At 31.6% G+C, this 15,716-nt stretch overlaps 2 protein-coding genes across 2 annotated transcripts in view; one reads left to right on the top strand and one right to left on the bottom strand.

The window, feature by feature from the left end:
- COG5 (component of oligomeric golgi complex 5) overlaps positions 1 to 15,716 on the top strand; it is a 237,564-nt gene that overhangs the window by 53,006 nt on the left and 168,842 nt on the right. The gene's annotated exons all lie outside the window — the stretch shown is intronic.
- On the bottom strand, positions 5,382 to 9,436 carry GPR22 (G protein-coupled receptor 22). Its single transcript, XM_032484217.1, has 2 exons — positions 9,139 to 9,436; positions 5,382 to 7,400 (listed from the first exon to the last, which is right to left on the bottom strand). Exon 2 carries the CDS (start codon positions 7,373 to 7,375, stop codon positions 6,074 to 6,076), a length of 1,302 nt encoding a protein of 433 aa, XP_032340108.1. The 5' UTR covers positions 7,376 to 7,400; positions 9,139 to 9,436; the 3' UTR covers positions 5,382 to 6,073.

Here is a 15,716-nt window from a genome sequence, read left to right as displayed (position 1 = left end):
AGTATCAGTGTTACTTAAACTGTTACAAAACAGAGTAGGAAGTTTAAATTGTTGTAAATTATCAAAGAGTAGCCAAACATTTCCTAAATTGTGTTGATGGCATAAAGGAAATTATCATAATGAAAAAACGTTTGACTCAAACCATCTACCTAACTCAAATGACATCTATTCAAAAGATAGTCCAACTAAAATTTTATTAGTTAAAATGAAATTAGCTCTTTTTTTTAAAAAGAAATCACTATGGCCTGAATTGAGTTCAGAGCTGCTTCTGTACCTCTTCATTTATTAGTTACTTGACTGTCACTTTGATACATAGTCTGTCTTCCAGTATATAAAGTAATAATTCTTAAGCTTTAGCACATGAATCACGTAAGAGAACTTATTAAAACTTATTATTCAGGGCTGCAACTATAGAGATTCTGATTCATTAAGTAAGGGGAGGGCCCAGAAATTCAGACAAACACCATACAGGATTCTGATATGGGTGGGGTATGTTTTGAGAAACACTCTTCTAAACAAGAAGGGTCAGAAGTTTAAAATTGTTCATTCCAATTTCACAAATATTTGCTCATCAGTTATTATTTATCAGGCACTTTTGGGGAAGCATTATGAAAGGTTACATTAGTATTGCAGACTATTATTTTATTGTGTGGACTAAAGACAGTTTTATAAAGTTAGGTGACTGCAGTTTGCCAGCATTTTGTTGCTTGTAAGAAGTGATACTTGACTCAAACCATCAGTTGCTTTCATGGAAGCAGGGTGACGAAAATGACCTCAATCCCAGACAGACTCGCCTCTCCTTTTTTATCTTACTTGATGCTTCAGGGTTTGATAATGGTACACGGTTGATATGGGTGGCCCTGACACAGGAATGACAGCACTTTTTATCACTTGGTGGAAGTACAAAGCTGCCATGCTTGAAAATCATGGATGCAGCTTATAGAGGTCAGTTTAAAAAAAAAAAAAAAAGGTGTGAATAAAAGGGTAGAGATACTTAGGGTTATTTTCACATGTTATCTTATCATGAACCGGGGAGAAATATTATTGTGTTGAATTTGCTCAGCTCTTTTTCTCTCACAAAAATGAGTACTCTTTAAAAAGTGATAGCTTTCATATTAATAATGAGCCCAATTTTTCATTTGTTTCTACATCTCAGTACTACTTTGTTCCAGATATTTGTGCTTTGTTATAATATTCCTTTATTCTACTTCTTATGATGTGATATATGTCATCATGTTACTAATCTGTGTAGCCTGTCGACTATTTTTTAAAATCCCTTCATTGTTTTGAATACTTTTCAGAAAAAGTCAGTCTTCAAATTAGTTTTCTTCTTTAAACTCTAACCCACAATTCTGTGTTCCTTTTGTATTTAAGAGCTGAGCATCTCTGAGTATTTTAGATCTTTTTCTTGCCTTATCTGGGTTTAATTACCTCCTTATTTTTGTCATTCATAATATAATCTGAGCTCCTCTTTTCCCTAACTTTTGTTATTAGTCATCTAATATTTGGCTTTCCTTGAGTTAACTGCAGTCCATAGGGGTTCACATTCAGAACGAGTGCACAGGTGTCCATCTCTGGGATGTAAAGAAAGTAAGTGCCAAAAATTTCCTTTAGTTCCATATTTGTCATCGTACTTAGTGGAAAGGAAGAAAAGAATTAGATTATTTTATGAGTTTTCCCTTGCTTTTAACCTCCATTTAGAAAAATAATCTGCGTCACAGTTTGCCAAGCTACCTTTCTTACCTTTTTGAAATTTAGCTTGAAGCTATTTAATTATAATAGAGTTTAAGTATATGACATTTTATCAGTTTTATTTTTTAAGAAACTTTGCCTTTTTTAATTTTTAAAAATTTTATTTATGCAGTCATTAACAAAGAATGAGGGAGATATGTATATAATGAGTTGAATGGATATTTATAATAAATTAAGAAAAAAGCAAAGGCTGATGTTAGTATTTTTTACTTTATATACCTTGGAGTTTTGCCATTGTTTATAATTTTTTGTAATAAAAAAATTACCGAAGAAGAAAATAATACGCTTAATGGAAAAACTGAATAAACCAATATGTAGAATATAAAGTAGATAATTTAAAACATCAATTTGAACTTTTCATTTTGAATAGCTTCTAATAACTGGAACATTCTTGAATAATGTTCTTTATTTTACTTAATTGAATTTTCTGCTTTGCCAGAAATTCTTTTTGTTTTTGCCCTTGTTACCCATGGACTCTATTCAAAGCATACTAAAAAGTTCTTAGATCATTGAGGATAATCTGATTTCTTGTAGCCCTTTTTATGGCCATCTTTTGTCACTCTTGAGTCTCTTATGTCAGTTGTCTCTCTGGTAGGTTGGCGTACACTGTTGATTGCGCCTTCTCGTTGCCTGTCACATGTGCTCCTTTGCAGAGCTACTGCCAGCACCTTCTGCCAGGCCTTTCTTTCCCTGTCAAGGTGATGGCAGCAGCTTCCCATCCTCCGTGCTTTACCCACCCAGAAATTTGCTTTCTCAGCTTCCCATTTCTGTGTCTTACTCCATCAGCTCTGTCTATGTGTTGCTGTTTCATGTATTTCTTTTTTGTAGCTAATTTCTTATTATTCCCCTGCTCAGATTTCTCTTTTGGCATTTAAGGTCTTCTGTCTTTGGTTCTAATTTAACTTAGAGATCAATTTCTCACTTCTGTAATACTTTTCTTCTAGAGAGGACAATTTACTGTTTCAAGACTGTGCTTTCCCAGCTTTCCTCAACAATCCTTTGTTTATATTTTGTTATTAAATCTAATAAAGTCTCTTGTTATTAAACCTGTTAGGAACTTTACTCTTTTTTAATACCATTTGCTGCATTTGCTTTTTTAATAGGTATCACCGTACTTTTTACTACCTTGATACTAGATTTTAAGCTCTGAAGTTAATACATGAGTTTCTGCCATATGCCGTCTACATTGTAAGAATTGAAATGTTAATTCAATTACAAAGCTTACCTAAAAGTACAGTCATAAAATTTAATAAAACAAAAAATTTTAATGGAAAATAGTTTTGAAATTACTGTGTTAAATAAAGCACTTGCTTTCTCACAGTTCTAGGTTTTTACCTTTAAGTCTAATCTCAGTGAAATGAGGACTTTAATTTTTTTTAATGTCCAGAGAACTGAGAGTTTGCTATAACTTTATTTGGGGATTAAAAAATAGATCTATACCTAATAATTGACTTACCATGGATGAGAAGTATGGAATTATTATGTATGCGTTTCTTTAAAACATAATTGTAAATAATTCTTTTCATAATATGTTTGAACATCTTTTGGATACTAGTTGGTAGAATAACAACCTTCTTAAATTAGGAAACAAAACAAAAGAGAAAATAACAGATCCATATCTTACTGTGCTCGTCTTTGGTTAGTTTTTAAAATAATAGTTCTTATTTCTATAGTTTTGAAGAACTAATGCAGTTAGTTATATAGAAATTGATATCTGGGTCTGCGATTTGTGGCATGTGGGTAAAAAAAATGTAATTTTAAGAAAGATCCTGTATTGAGTTTACTGTTACCTTTCTTGCTTTTGCATTTAAAATTTTCATTCTAACATGAAAAATTAGTATTAATGCTTTTTTGGTAAGATTACTTGAAATAAAGTAAAAAAAATTACACATTGTAGTTAGGGCCGTCATGAGAAAAACAAGTATTTCATCTTTTCATTGAACAAACATTTTTTAAAAAGTTGTCGAAGCTTTTCATTCTCTCCTTTTACCTGAGGTCAGCAGTTGCAAACATTTGTTTTTAAAAGCTAAACTTCTAACAAATACTATTTTGGTTTACATATTACATATTAACACTATAGAGCTATTAGAGGTTGTCTGGTAAATATGAATATTCTTTGTTATAAATCAGTGGATGCACTTTTGTATACCTGAAAGAGCATTACAGGTGGGCAGAAATGCTTGTTAATTATTCCAGTGTCAAATGGACAAATAGTAAGTTTAGAGGGCAACATTATAATATTTGCCATTTATTTCTTATTTTCTTGGATTTCTTATTACAGAGAATAAAAGGTCATGAAAGTAGTTCAGGCAAATTTATTAGAAAAATGTTTTTTAACTGAGTTCTTTGGCATGTTTATAGACTTGGAGATTTAAAATATTTAAAACAAAGGGTTTTTTCTAAATTTGTCTGATTTTTACTAAGATTATAAAACTAAATATTAAAACTTTAATTTATGCTCAGAAATCCAAGTATAAAATTAGTTTAAAATTTTTAATATATTAGGAAGTATTCTGTGCCAAATACATTTATCAAATGAAAATTTTCTTAATATCTTTATGAAGTCTTAATTTCTCTTCAGGGTTTCAAAAAATAAGTCTTACTTGCTTATGCTACATTTTGTCAAATTAAAAGATTTCTTTAATTCCATAAAAGAATACAAAGTAAGGCAGAAGGAAACTGCTCCTTTGCCAAGATTTGACATTATGTTAACATTATTAATCAGAAATATATCACTGTTAAATTTGTCACGTAACCTCAGTGAATTCAAGCTGTTGCATGGTGCTCATTTCCCCAAGGGTTAAGGTATTCAGTAAACTAGATTGCATGAATTTCATTTATTTACATAAAAGTGATATACTATTGAATTGTTTGACATAAAAAATTTTAATTTAAAAATGAGTTGCTACTTGTTTTAGTGAATACAGTGTAAAAAGAATAGAATAAAAAATTACCCAGTTAACCAATGATAAGGTAGCAGGTATTTGCCTACTTTAAATAACTTATTGCTTTTTTTCAGATACAGTGATAATTAGCACTCATTGATAGACTATTAGATTATAACAATTGGAAAACACTTGTTTGATATGAGATTCTCAAAACTGATATCTATAGCTAGGATTAGTAATTTCATAGTTTTCCAACATGAATTAAGGATTGGAGACAAAATGCTTTAAATTAAGTGGTGTGGAGTAATAAAAATCACAAGATTTATTGCCACTTCATTGATTTTCAGAGTTGAAAAGAACTGCTGTATTTTGAAACACCTGGAAATGCTGATACTGTGGGAACACTGTGTAAATTGAATTACTCTAAAGTTGCTATGTATCTAGATAAATTAGAAATAGTAGGCTTTTCTATAATGATATATAGTCTTTCTTTCCTTCCTTGTATTGAGATTTTAGTAATTAACTTTATTTATACAAAAAGGCCAACTTGAATAAAGGTAGAATGTCCGTTTATTTTAATGCACTGGTTTTAGCAGTATACTTTATTAATCCAGAGCATTTGGCTTAGACTCAACAAAAGTGAGGAAGGAAGAAAGAGGCTGGTGCTTTAGGTTTTCTTTCTTCCTTTTATTGTCAGTTCATCTATATATTATAGGCATGGTGCCCTCAATATTAGGAAAATCAATCTCCTTTTCATAACAAACTTGAGTTTCAGAGTTTCCCTATCTTGGTGTGCATATACAAAGCTGTTTGTTTTTTGGTTCTTGAATTTTAAAATCCTGATAAACCCTACAATTTTCTACATTCCAAAAAGGATAAAGTTTCATACATAGTTCATTATTTTTGATGCATCAATTATTACAGCAAATAGATTATAGTAGAAAACACAATATAGGGATATAGGAAATCCTGGATTGTTTTGGTTGTTTGGAGCCAGTAATTTTGTTTTTTTTAATATAAAAATGCTACTCCAGTGTCAGCATATAAATACATCTACATTGGCTTAGAAGCAATACACTTTATAAAAAAAAAAAACAAGAATATCTGTGTTAGTTATATTTTAAAGTTATACACTGTTTTAAGGCTATGTATTTATTCTTTAGAAAATATGACTTACATGAATATCTTCTGATGGACATAATATTGACAAAATATACACATGATATTACTTTAACAAACTGCCATGCAACAAATACACTAAGTAAAGAAGAAATTGAATATATATGACCTAATCTAATCTTGACATTTACATTGAAAATTTACAACATAACCAATACTTAAAATGTTTTTCTTATATTTGGCAGTAATTTCATTTTTTTACAATTTAAATTTAAAACTTCTGAATGTGGGTTTGGTGAAACTTAGACTTTTCCCTAGTCTGTGACAACCTGAGGTACTAAACACTTTTCTCTTATTTCACTATCTTCAAAGGTAATTTTTTTGTTTCTTTTAGGATCTATCCAAGAGTTGTGTATTACAGCATTATTAGGCATGGGGTCAGCTTCCACTATGGAAACAACTCGCTTTTTCATTTTACTTTTCAAGACCTTTTGAAATTTTTGTCTAGTGAATGCATATAATAGAGGGTGAAATATAGTTGTTCCATAACCCATGACTAGAAAACATAACCTTAATTTTACTAAAAGGTCACTTGGGCCTAAACATAAAATGGTGGTATTTAAAACAGAAATTGGTGTCCAGCAGAGAAGAAAGGTAGAAATAATCAATAGAGACATTTTGAAGACTCTTTTTTGCCTTTCTCGTCGTTCTCGGTGTCGTTTCACAGCTCGCCGGAGGGCAATTATTACAGAGACTGAAGTTCTAACACCAAAGACCACATTTCTCCCACCACTGCTTTGTGACATGTCTGTAGTCTCCTGTTGTGTGGTTAGAGAAATTGTCTTTTTCTTTCTTGCCTTCTTCTTCTGCCCTGTGGAAAATCTTGTGCCTATTCGAATATTAAGAGCCTGAAGTATTTTGGTGTATGTGATTAACATTACTATGACAGTGAAAAAGAATATTGGGATCTGTACTAGCAGGTGATAATACATTCCCAGTTCAGTGTAGTACTCATTCGTACTGACACACAAAAGTGTCTTGTTTTCCCATGTATTGCCGCTTTGAAGGCTGAAAAAATTTACCTCAATAAAGGGTATCAGGAAAGAGAAAAATGAAAAAATCCAAATGGATGTCATTAGCATTACAGCTCTGCCCATTGTCAGAATTCGGTTTGCAGGCTTCACAGAGATGTCGTATCTGTCCAAAGTGATAGCAAAAACGTTGATTGCTGTTGAGACACTTGCAAATGATACACAAGCCTCGTGGAAACAGCAGATGAGAGCAGTGTTACTCTCCAGTGAAAGCAGAAGGATAACTATAGTTAAAGGAATACATCCCACACAAATTATTACATCAAGTACATGAAGATTCATTGTAATAATGTTACTGACAGAGTTGATTAAGTTGGATTTCATGCAGTAAAGTACCAGTACGGTGAGGTTGCTGCCGAGTCCCAACACAATTTCTAACATAAGAAATCCGGTGAGAGACACTTGAAAGCTTAATGGATATGATAGTGGTTGGTACATATTGGTGTTGATGCCATCAATGTCATCTCGCACTGTAATGTTAGATTCAGACTGCATGTTGATTTCCAGAATGGGAGAAAAACACATTCTTTTGGAGCAGTTGGTTTTTTCCCTAGAAAGTGAAATAGAATAAACTATTTGATATTTGGCAATTTAAAGGACTCATAAAACCTGTGTTCCTCGTAAAAAAACCTTTTTATTGTGTACTTAATTTTAATTTTGGAAATTATTAATGGAAAGGTAGAATCAGGAAACTTCAGGGTTGCATTGTTTTGATGTAAAAGGAAGTTGGATTCCCCATTTGAAGAAATAACTCTATGGGGGTTACTCCTGTATGGTTCAAAATTATTCAGTAAACTAAAAAGGTTTTCCTTATTTGGGTTTTTCACGGTTATTATTTGAGATACAGTATATTTTTGTATAATAAGAATAGCCAGTGTACAAAACTAATTTTAGCCCAGTGTTTTAAGATTTCATTTTAAAATGTTGTGAGTAGGTGGAAAATAAATACTATTTTAGTATGTTCCAACATAATTAGTGTAGGTGTCATTATTCCCATGAGATTTCAGATGAACAGGACAAATGTTCATTTAAAATGATAAACGGCACTGAGTACTAGTTTATTTTAAATCATTTTGTCCATGTTCTTGCTTAAAATTTATATTCAGAAGTCAACAGTGTGCTTGGGGATATCTGGAGTTATTTCCCACTGAAGTAGGCAAATGACAAATATTTCATATTTCACAGTGAAAGTGTTCACTGAACTTTATAATGAGCAAACTTACAAAAATTGGAAGAAAAAGGACATTATGTTGGAGTAAAACGCCACAAACCTTGGTAAAAGAGCACTAATCACTTCTGTGAATGAATGATTTATTTTGTGACCACACCCTTTTGTATCTTTTGGAAGGAGAAAATTGAAATTTAGTATCGTATTAAGAAATAGCCATTTTTGAGGTGGTTCAAAATAACATAGCAGTTGATTTTATTTGGTTAAGCAGAATTTTTAAAGTAAGAAATGAAATTTTAGTGAAAGGGAGTATCTGAAGCCCATTTTCTGAGGAATCTATTAAAGTTACACATAAATTCCCTGTGAAACCTTTTGTATAAATCACCCAGTGTATATAATTTTGAGGAAAATTAAAAACAACCCAAACTCTTGCTAATTCATGCATATCTATATTTTAATATATAGAAGTTTAGAGTAACTTAGAAAATAATGTCTGCTTTTCTGTGCTAAAATGTCAGTAGTTAGTATAGTTAAAATATAAAATCATACAACCAACTATATTTCACATTTCAAATACAGCATTTTGACTGCAACTCATAAACCGATTATAAAAGCTACTAATTTTCAAACTCATGTTAGCCTTTCATTTAATGTAGCCTCTGACAAGTTTTAGAATACAATTTCATTTATGCATACTATTTTAGAGGTAGTATCTCAGAATGTAAATGATAACATTTTTTTCTTAGCTTGATACAAAGAATTATTAAAGGCATATATTCAAGTAAGGGAAGGTCTTAGCTAACACTGAAATCTTATAAAAATGGAAAATTTTAAAGTATGCCAATTTTCTGAACTGACAAATTAAACACCAGGTCTTTGTCACATCAGTCTGATTTAGAATTAAATAAAGCAGAAATGTCAAGTTAGATGATAATTAAAGAAAATGCATCTTCTCTAGAGCAAGATTCTTTCCTTTTGTAAATGTTAAACAGTGTGGTGGGATGCATGCATCTGCTGACCTACCTGTTTGCTGCTGCCTTATGGGCCTTTTGGCTCACTACAGCAGTTTTTCACAATATGATACATGATGTCATTGACAGATTTTAACATGAATTTTTACCTGACAACAGTGAAGTAGCTGTGTTTTATTTCATGTCTTGTAGGAATTCTTTCATTTTTCTCTCCAACACTTCAACTGCATGAATTGTGAGATTTAGTTGGCTGATGGATTTCTAAAGACCAGTAAAATATTTGTGTTTGTTTTGCCTTAAAAAGTCACGATCAAGAGAAACTTCCTCAAATGATAGGAATTGTTTCCCGCTGAGGGAATATATGATGATGTCTCTTTATTTTCCAGAACATGTGAAAACAAAAAAGGAAACATAAGGTTTCTAGCTTCTAAAATGTATTTAGACATCCTTTTGTTACAAATGTAAATCTGTTTCTATTGCAGTCCTCATCATTTTGAAATGATTTCTTGATCACATAACTTGCTTTATATTGTAAATCCAGTCCATGTTCTCTTGATAAAAACCATCTGCTATTTAATTTGGTTTGTTTTCATTAGAAGAGGATACATAATTGGTCATAAAACTCAGATGGAAAAATCCTTTAGTAATAGCAGTTGATATGAATATCTGAATATTTAGTGCAGAAAATACTTGCTAAAGCTTCATTCAACTTGCTGGTAATGTATGTCATTCTTTTGGCAATCCATGTCTCATTGTTTCTTCAATAATCAGTGGCTCCACAATTCCGGTATGTTGAAGTGTAAACTCCCCCTTTAAAAATGCTCACCATTTTATTTTCAGGCTTTTACAATTATATTGTTTTTCGTTTTGTGGCTATTTTAAGCATCTTCTTAGGATGATTACTGTCGATGTGTTATATCCCAGCAGTAATGTAGACCTAGGTTCTCTGGTTTTAACTCCTTAATGTCTTAAAATCATGTATTACAAGAATATCCTGCAGTTTGTGGTCCAGACAGCTAGGGAGATGATCGGTCGGATGCATTCTTCATATTGTCAGTTGTAATTACTGAATTAGCTGCTTTGGGCCCTTGTGAAAAAGAAGAAAAAACTAGTTAAGGAATAGGGTTCCTAATAATTTCAAATTAATTGAATGTTACTTTAGTTGCACTTATTTAACACCACACACAGTATTTGTTATCAAAGTAAGCAGACTGTATGTATTATTCGAGCCATAGCTTATGCATAAATTTAAGGGTTTCTTTAAATAAAACATTCTCTTTTCCTAACAAAGATTGTAAATATTATTTAATAATAGAATTAATCTTACAAATATTACCATGAAAGAAAAGATGTATATTTTTAAACTAATTTCTGTTCTCATTTTAGAGGCTAACCTGTATTTTCAGATTTTATGAGCAATTAGCAAGCATTAAACATACTGTCATTCCCTCTTTCTTTATAATAAATCTAACTATTTCCTGCTGTAAAATATTGTAGCTTACTTAGTTACTAGCACATGGTTAGAATTTTAACTGATTAAAACAGATTCCACGATAAAATACTATGGATTTCCATTAATGCTGTTTATGTAGTTGAAATGTAAAAAGTAATGCAAAGTGTAACAGCAAATGAAATAATTTTCAGTGAAAATACCCAATAATAAACTTAACCTAAAATTGCATAATAGATAATAGCTAAATAGAAAACCTGATTCTTTCAAGAAATACATTTTTGAACTCTTGAGAATGACTGTATTGATGACATTAAGAATATTTAGTATATCTGAAGTGACATAAAAGCTGATATCTTCATAGTGATTCAACAAAGAATATTCTTTGTATTTAACAGTGCATTCTAAAAAATTACGTTTAAAATATATCATGTTTTAAAATAAATAGATCTAAGAGGTACATGTTTAGCAATAAGTAGAATTAAGCAAATAAACGCCTAAAATTAAGGCTGAAATTTTTCAAAGTTATTTTATCCCACTATGCCAGTTCAAAAGCAGCTGTATACTAAAATAAGGAACAGTCTTACCTCCGCTAAAGATTTGATAAATTCTTGATGTAGTTGAAGCGTTTCCAGTTTTGATTGATTCATTTTGTTCACTTGTTAGTAGAGGACTGGGGGAAGAGGGTCATAAACATCTCTTCCAAAAAGACCTTAATGAAAACATGTGTCTGTACCGTGCCATTGTTTCAGCAGGACTGCTAATGTATGGAACATGTAGTGCTGCTTAGAGGCTGCTGCAGTCTCTCACTCTTCCTACTGTGGAATCAATAGGCTTCTGAAAATACATAATGAAAGTAATTTAACATACTGAAGGCTTCTTGTCTCCAGAGACAGCATTTAGATTCAGTCTTTCTAAAAAGGAATGGCACTGCTTTTCAGAGGAAAGCCTGTTCTGGGCAGCTTTTGCAGAATGACAGCCTACCTTGTCGCTTCTCTCCACTGCAGAGAGATGCAGTGCATTCACTAATTTTGATTGGTCAGTTGTGTTGAGCTTAAATTGTGCTTCATATGTATAGCAGGGATTTTTCCCCCTCACTGTTTTATATAAGGATGCTTTTTTGAAAGGCTATATTTATAAGTGGTTGTATGTTGCTCTTAAATAGAACATGAGTAAATTAGTCTTTAAAAATGTGTATTCTATTCTGGTTAGTTGTTCACTTATGCTAAACATTAAAAAATACAGGGAGATGGCAGGGGGAGGGGAGCAAGAAAATTATATAGTAAAATGTATGTATTCTTTTTAAAGCCTTGGATAATTGCACTTGAAAATATTTTAGTTGTGTATGTTTTTGGGTGAGATTCTTTGTTCTACACATAGAAAGCCACTGCATCTTTACTGTGAACCACGTTGAATTTCAACTAGTTTGTTTGTATTCAAGTCCTCTTCTCTGTGTATTCCAAATTGTTGTGAATATATCAAGGTGTTAAACATTGTTATGACTGCAGTATTCATTTACTTCATTCATTCATTCAAAATATTAATAAGGCTTGATCTAAGGTGGCTATACCTTAAACTATTTTTTTTTAAATTCCATTGCTATTTAGCATAGTCTTAGTATGTAAAGATTTAATCATGTACATTACTTTTGAGGTTACTACTCAGTCTTCACCTCTGGTACCTCGTTCTGTTCAGTAGTTATACAGATCATGTGCCATAATATTTTATTTCAACTGGCTATCTTTCTGTTTTTAACCTGGGTACTTAGAGTTGATTGCTGTGCTTTAATATCATATGCCGCTATATGCTAATGTTATTGGGTAAATATATTGGTAAAGGAAAAAGGAAGTTAATTACATGTCTTCATAAGTTATAAAGCTAAATTATTTTAAGATAGATATGATGTCAGAAGAATAAAAACAATGGTATAAGTAATTTAAAATATTACTTTAAAATTAAATTTCTATTAACTGGTTACTTATAAATAGTATTCTATTTTCAATATTGAGGAAACCTTTATTGAGAAAAACTTTTTGTTTAAACTTGAGTATATAAAGTGGCTGGATTCTATATCTGTTAACAAAATAGAAGACATATTGCAAATGATTGAATTATTAGGCTATTGATCACCTATTTCCATTATTTCAGGAATATTAGTGATACTCATTTTTTAAAAATGTATGCCAGATTTTTAATTTTTAATTGGAATTATTCTTTATAATTTTGACAAATCAGTATACATTTTAATAATCTTCCATTGCTAGTGTTTAAGCTTCTTAGAGGCTGGCTGAGTAGTATGAGCTGTGAATTGCATTTTCATAGAAATTGAGAGTAACGTGGTGGAAAATTGTGTCGTGAATTTCTAAAATTTTCTGCACAGCGTTGGGTGGCAAAGCTTTGGTAATGATAAAAATTAAAATAGTATGCTACTTTTCATGAATTTTGAAAATTGGAGAAAAAATATTGTTAGAATGCCAGCCATGTTGAAAGGTAGCATGTGTGTGCGCTGCGTGCACAGCGCGCACACTCACACACACACACACAATATTATTAAAAGCTTAAAATTAAAACCAGAGAGCATTAGTTGAAACTTGTGGTAGAGATGAGAAGTTATTAACCTGATGAAATACGTGTAGTGCTTTTTTTGCCAAAGAATTCAAGTATTTGCTAACATTTATCATCAAAATATTCCCATGAAGTAGAGTAAACAAAGGCACAGAGAAGTTTAATGACTTCAAAAAGTCTAGATATGTTAGTAGCAGAGCCAGTGTTAAGACTCTGCAAACCCCTCTCTACCTATAGCTTCCTCCTTTCTCTTTGGAAAATTCTGAAGGTACTTGGAACTTAAAATTGGATGCTTTGGGTTTAGTCACTAGTTATTAGTTATATGACTTTTGGCAAGCTAAGCATTCTCTAGGTCACAATATAGCTTTGCCTTTTTTAAATTGAAGTATATTTCTGTGCTTTGTTTAGCTCTCTCTGAAACAGTATTTCTGAGTTATATTCAGACCATTTTGAAAAAATAAATTGGGAATCTCTGTAAGAAATAATGACAGCAAAAAATTTCAGGTCTAAACAATGCTTTTTATTGTCTGTGCAAGTGACTTGGGGTTAAGGGTATACAAGATGTCACAAATAAATTACTTTTTATTGCATACAATGCTTAGTATAGTTTTCTTTATAAGAAGTACAAATTAGTTTGGTGATGATAAGATTCTCTGATTTCTTAGCAGGATAAGTCTAAATTCCTTTGTTTTTAATAAAAAATGAAAGTATCTAAACCCCTGAATTGAGAATCCGATTATATTATTTTCACACACAAAAAAATCAAATGACAAATGTCAAAATTTACAAAGGTTCTTATTTCCATAGCAACAAATTTTCACAGATTTGCATTTAATATATTTTGTATTCATATAGGATGCCAATTTTGAAAAATATTACAGTTGGTGATTTAAAACCAGATGTTATAAAATCATTTTATAGATTACTTATTAATTAGTTAATTACCTGGGAAAGCAATTTAACTTTCCTAGTGTTAGCTGAGCAACGAATGTGAATCTGACCCTCAAGTATCTCTATTAAAATCCTTTTTCACAAGTTGTGTTTTTGTTTTAGTTATAAATATTTTGATAGGGGAGTCTTTGATTTTTAATTTTATGTATTCGCCCCCTTAAGTTAGGACAACTCCGAGTATAAGAAAGTTATTTATTGTTCACATTTACATTTCACTATTCATATCACATCATTCTTAGCCAGCTTGTGTCTGGTTCTGCTGCTACATTTTTGGTGATGCTGAATTTGTAAGTGAAAAAACTCAACTTTGTGAAATATTGGAATTAACCACAACTGAAAGTGCTTTGAAACTATTTGCGAAGTATATATGCAAAAACAGTTTCTAATTGCTGGAAAACCACTTTTTAAGTTGTATTGCTTCAAGGGTACTTTTTCAGTGAATACTTACCATAGCTAACTCTCCACGCCCTCTGATACTGGAGGCCAAGGTAGAAAGGAGTATTTCTGTTTAAAGCCAATTCAAAAATTTCATTTGAAAAAATAAAAAAAAATAAAAAATAAAACAAAAACAAATTTCATTTGGCTTTTCAACTTAAAATTTCTTTCACAACAAATGTTTTACCAGAAAAATAGAAATGGACCATCTGCTGAAACCTCCATCAAGTGGGGAGTAGCCAAGGTAGGAGAGAATCAACAACATTGATGATTCATCGTCTATAAGAGAATAATTGAAAACTGATTGTAACTGGATAAAGGACATGCATCAGAATTGTATACTCTTAATTGAAAAATTCGCAAAGCAATCCTCCTCTTCCTTCCCTACCTTACCTAAGTTGGGCATTTAAAATTTTCCATTTTATTTTTCACAGTATGTAATTTTAAGTCATCTGTCAGCATCACATATGTTATAAAAGTAAATACATGGTATTTCTTTTCATTTTTCTCATCTAAACCTACATTTTGGACCCTGTCTCTATTACTACTACTTTTGTTTTCCCCAATATATTACTGCTTTCTAATCTCTGTCTTTTGTCCTGCTGTTGGCGTGTTTTCTTTAGGGCCTTGTCCAGATTATTACCACCCCTGCCCCCAATTTTCTGGCTTACTCTTTTGATTGCCTTACACCCTTTTTTGCATCTTTAAATATTATAGGTTTTGTTGTTTTTCTCTTATATTTCCAAAGAAGTACACAAACATGTCTGTGCTTTTTATTCCCCCACACTGGTTCCTCTTTCTTTTCTGTTGCTTCTTCATTTTATTCTTGTAATTCTCCTATTGTAGGTTATTATGCAGAGTCAAATTCATTTCTGTGTTCTGAAGCTGAGTCAGTTGATTATTTAGATTATACATTTAACAGAGCTATGGCAAATCCCCTCTTCTGTGCTGTGATGAATCCTTTGCTCTGGTGGGAGATGTAGCTGAATGGCAGTCTATGAAATAGTAGTCTCTTATTGAAACTAGTTAGACACATAATGCTTTTGTAAGAAGGCTGCCATTCTTTATGTGTAGAGCCAGAGAACAGAAGAATTCCACTATAAACTCAGTAATTCCACGGTACTGCATGGGGCATCCATTTGGGAAAATGGATGCATTTTGAGTTTACTAATAATAGTTAAAGTCTATGCTCACTGGTGATTTTCTTTTACTAAAATACTGCAGTGTATCTTCAGTTACTGCTACCTTCTAGTCCCCATTTAGGGGATATACTGTCTATGAAAATATCTACAAAAACTTCTGTGATTTTGGCTGATGTTGCAGAGG

Source organism: Camelus ferus, chromosome 7 (assembly GCF_009834535.1).
Source record: "Camelus ferus isolate YT-003-E chromosome 7, BCGSAC_Cfer_1.0, whole genome shotgun sequence".
Taxonomy (NCBI): Eukaryota; Metazoa; Chordata; class Mammalia; order Artiodactyla; family Camelidae; genus Camelus; species Camelus ferus.
Note: the sequence above shows the minus strand (reverse complement) of the source record. Positions and strands in the feature narration are given on the sequence as shown.

Coding starts and splice junctions, on each gene's coding strand:
- GPR22 (XM_032484217.1), bottom strand. CDS start 7,375: ATGTGTTTTTCTCCCATTCTGGAAATCAACATGCAGTCTGAATCTAAC.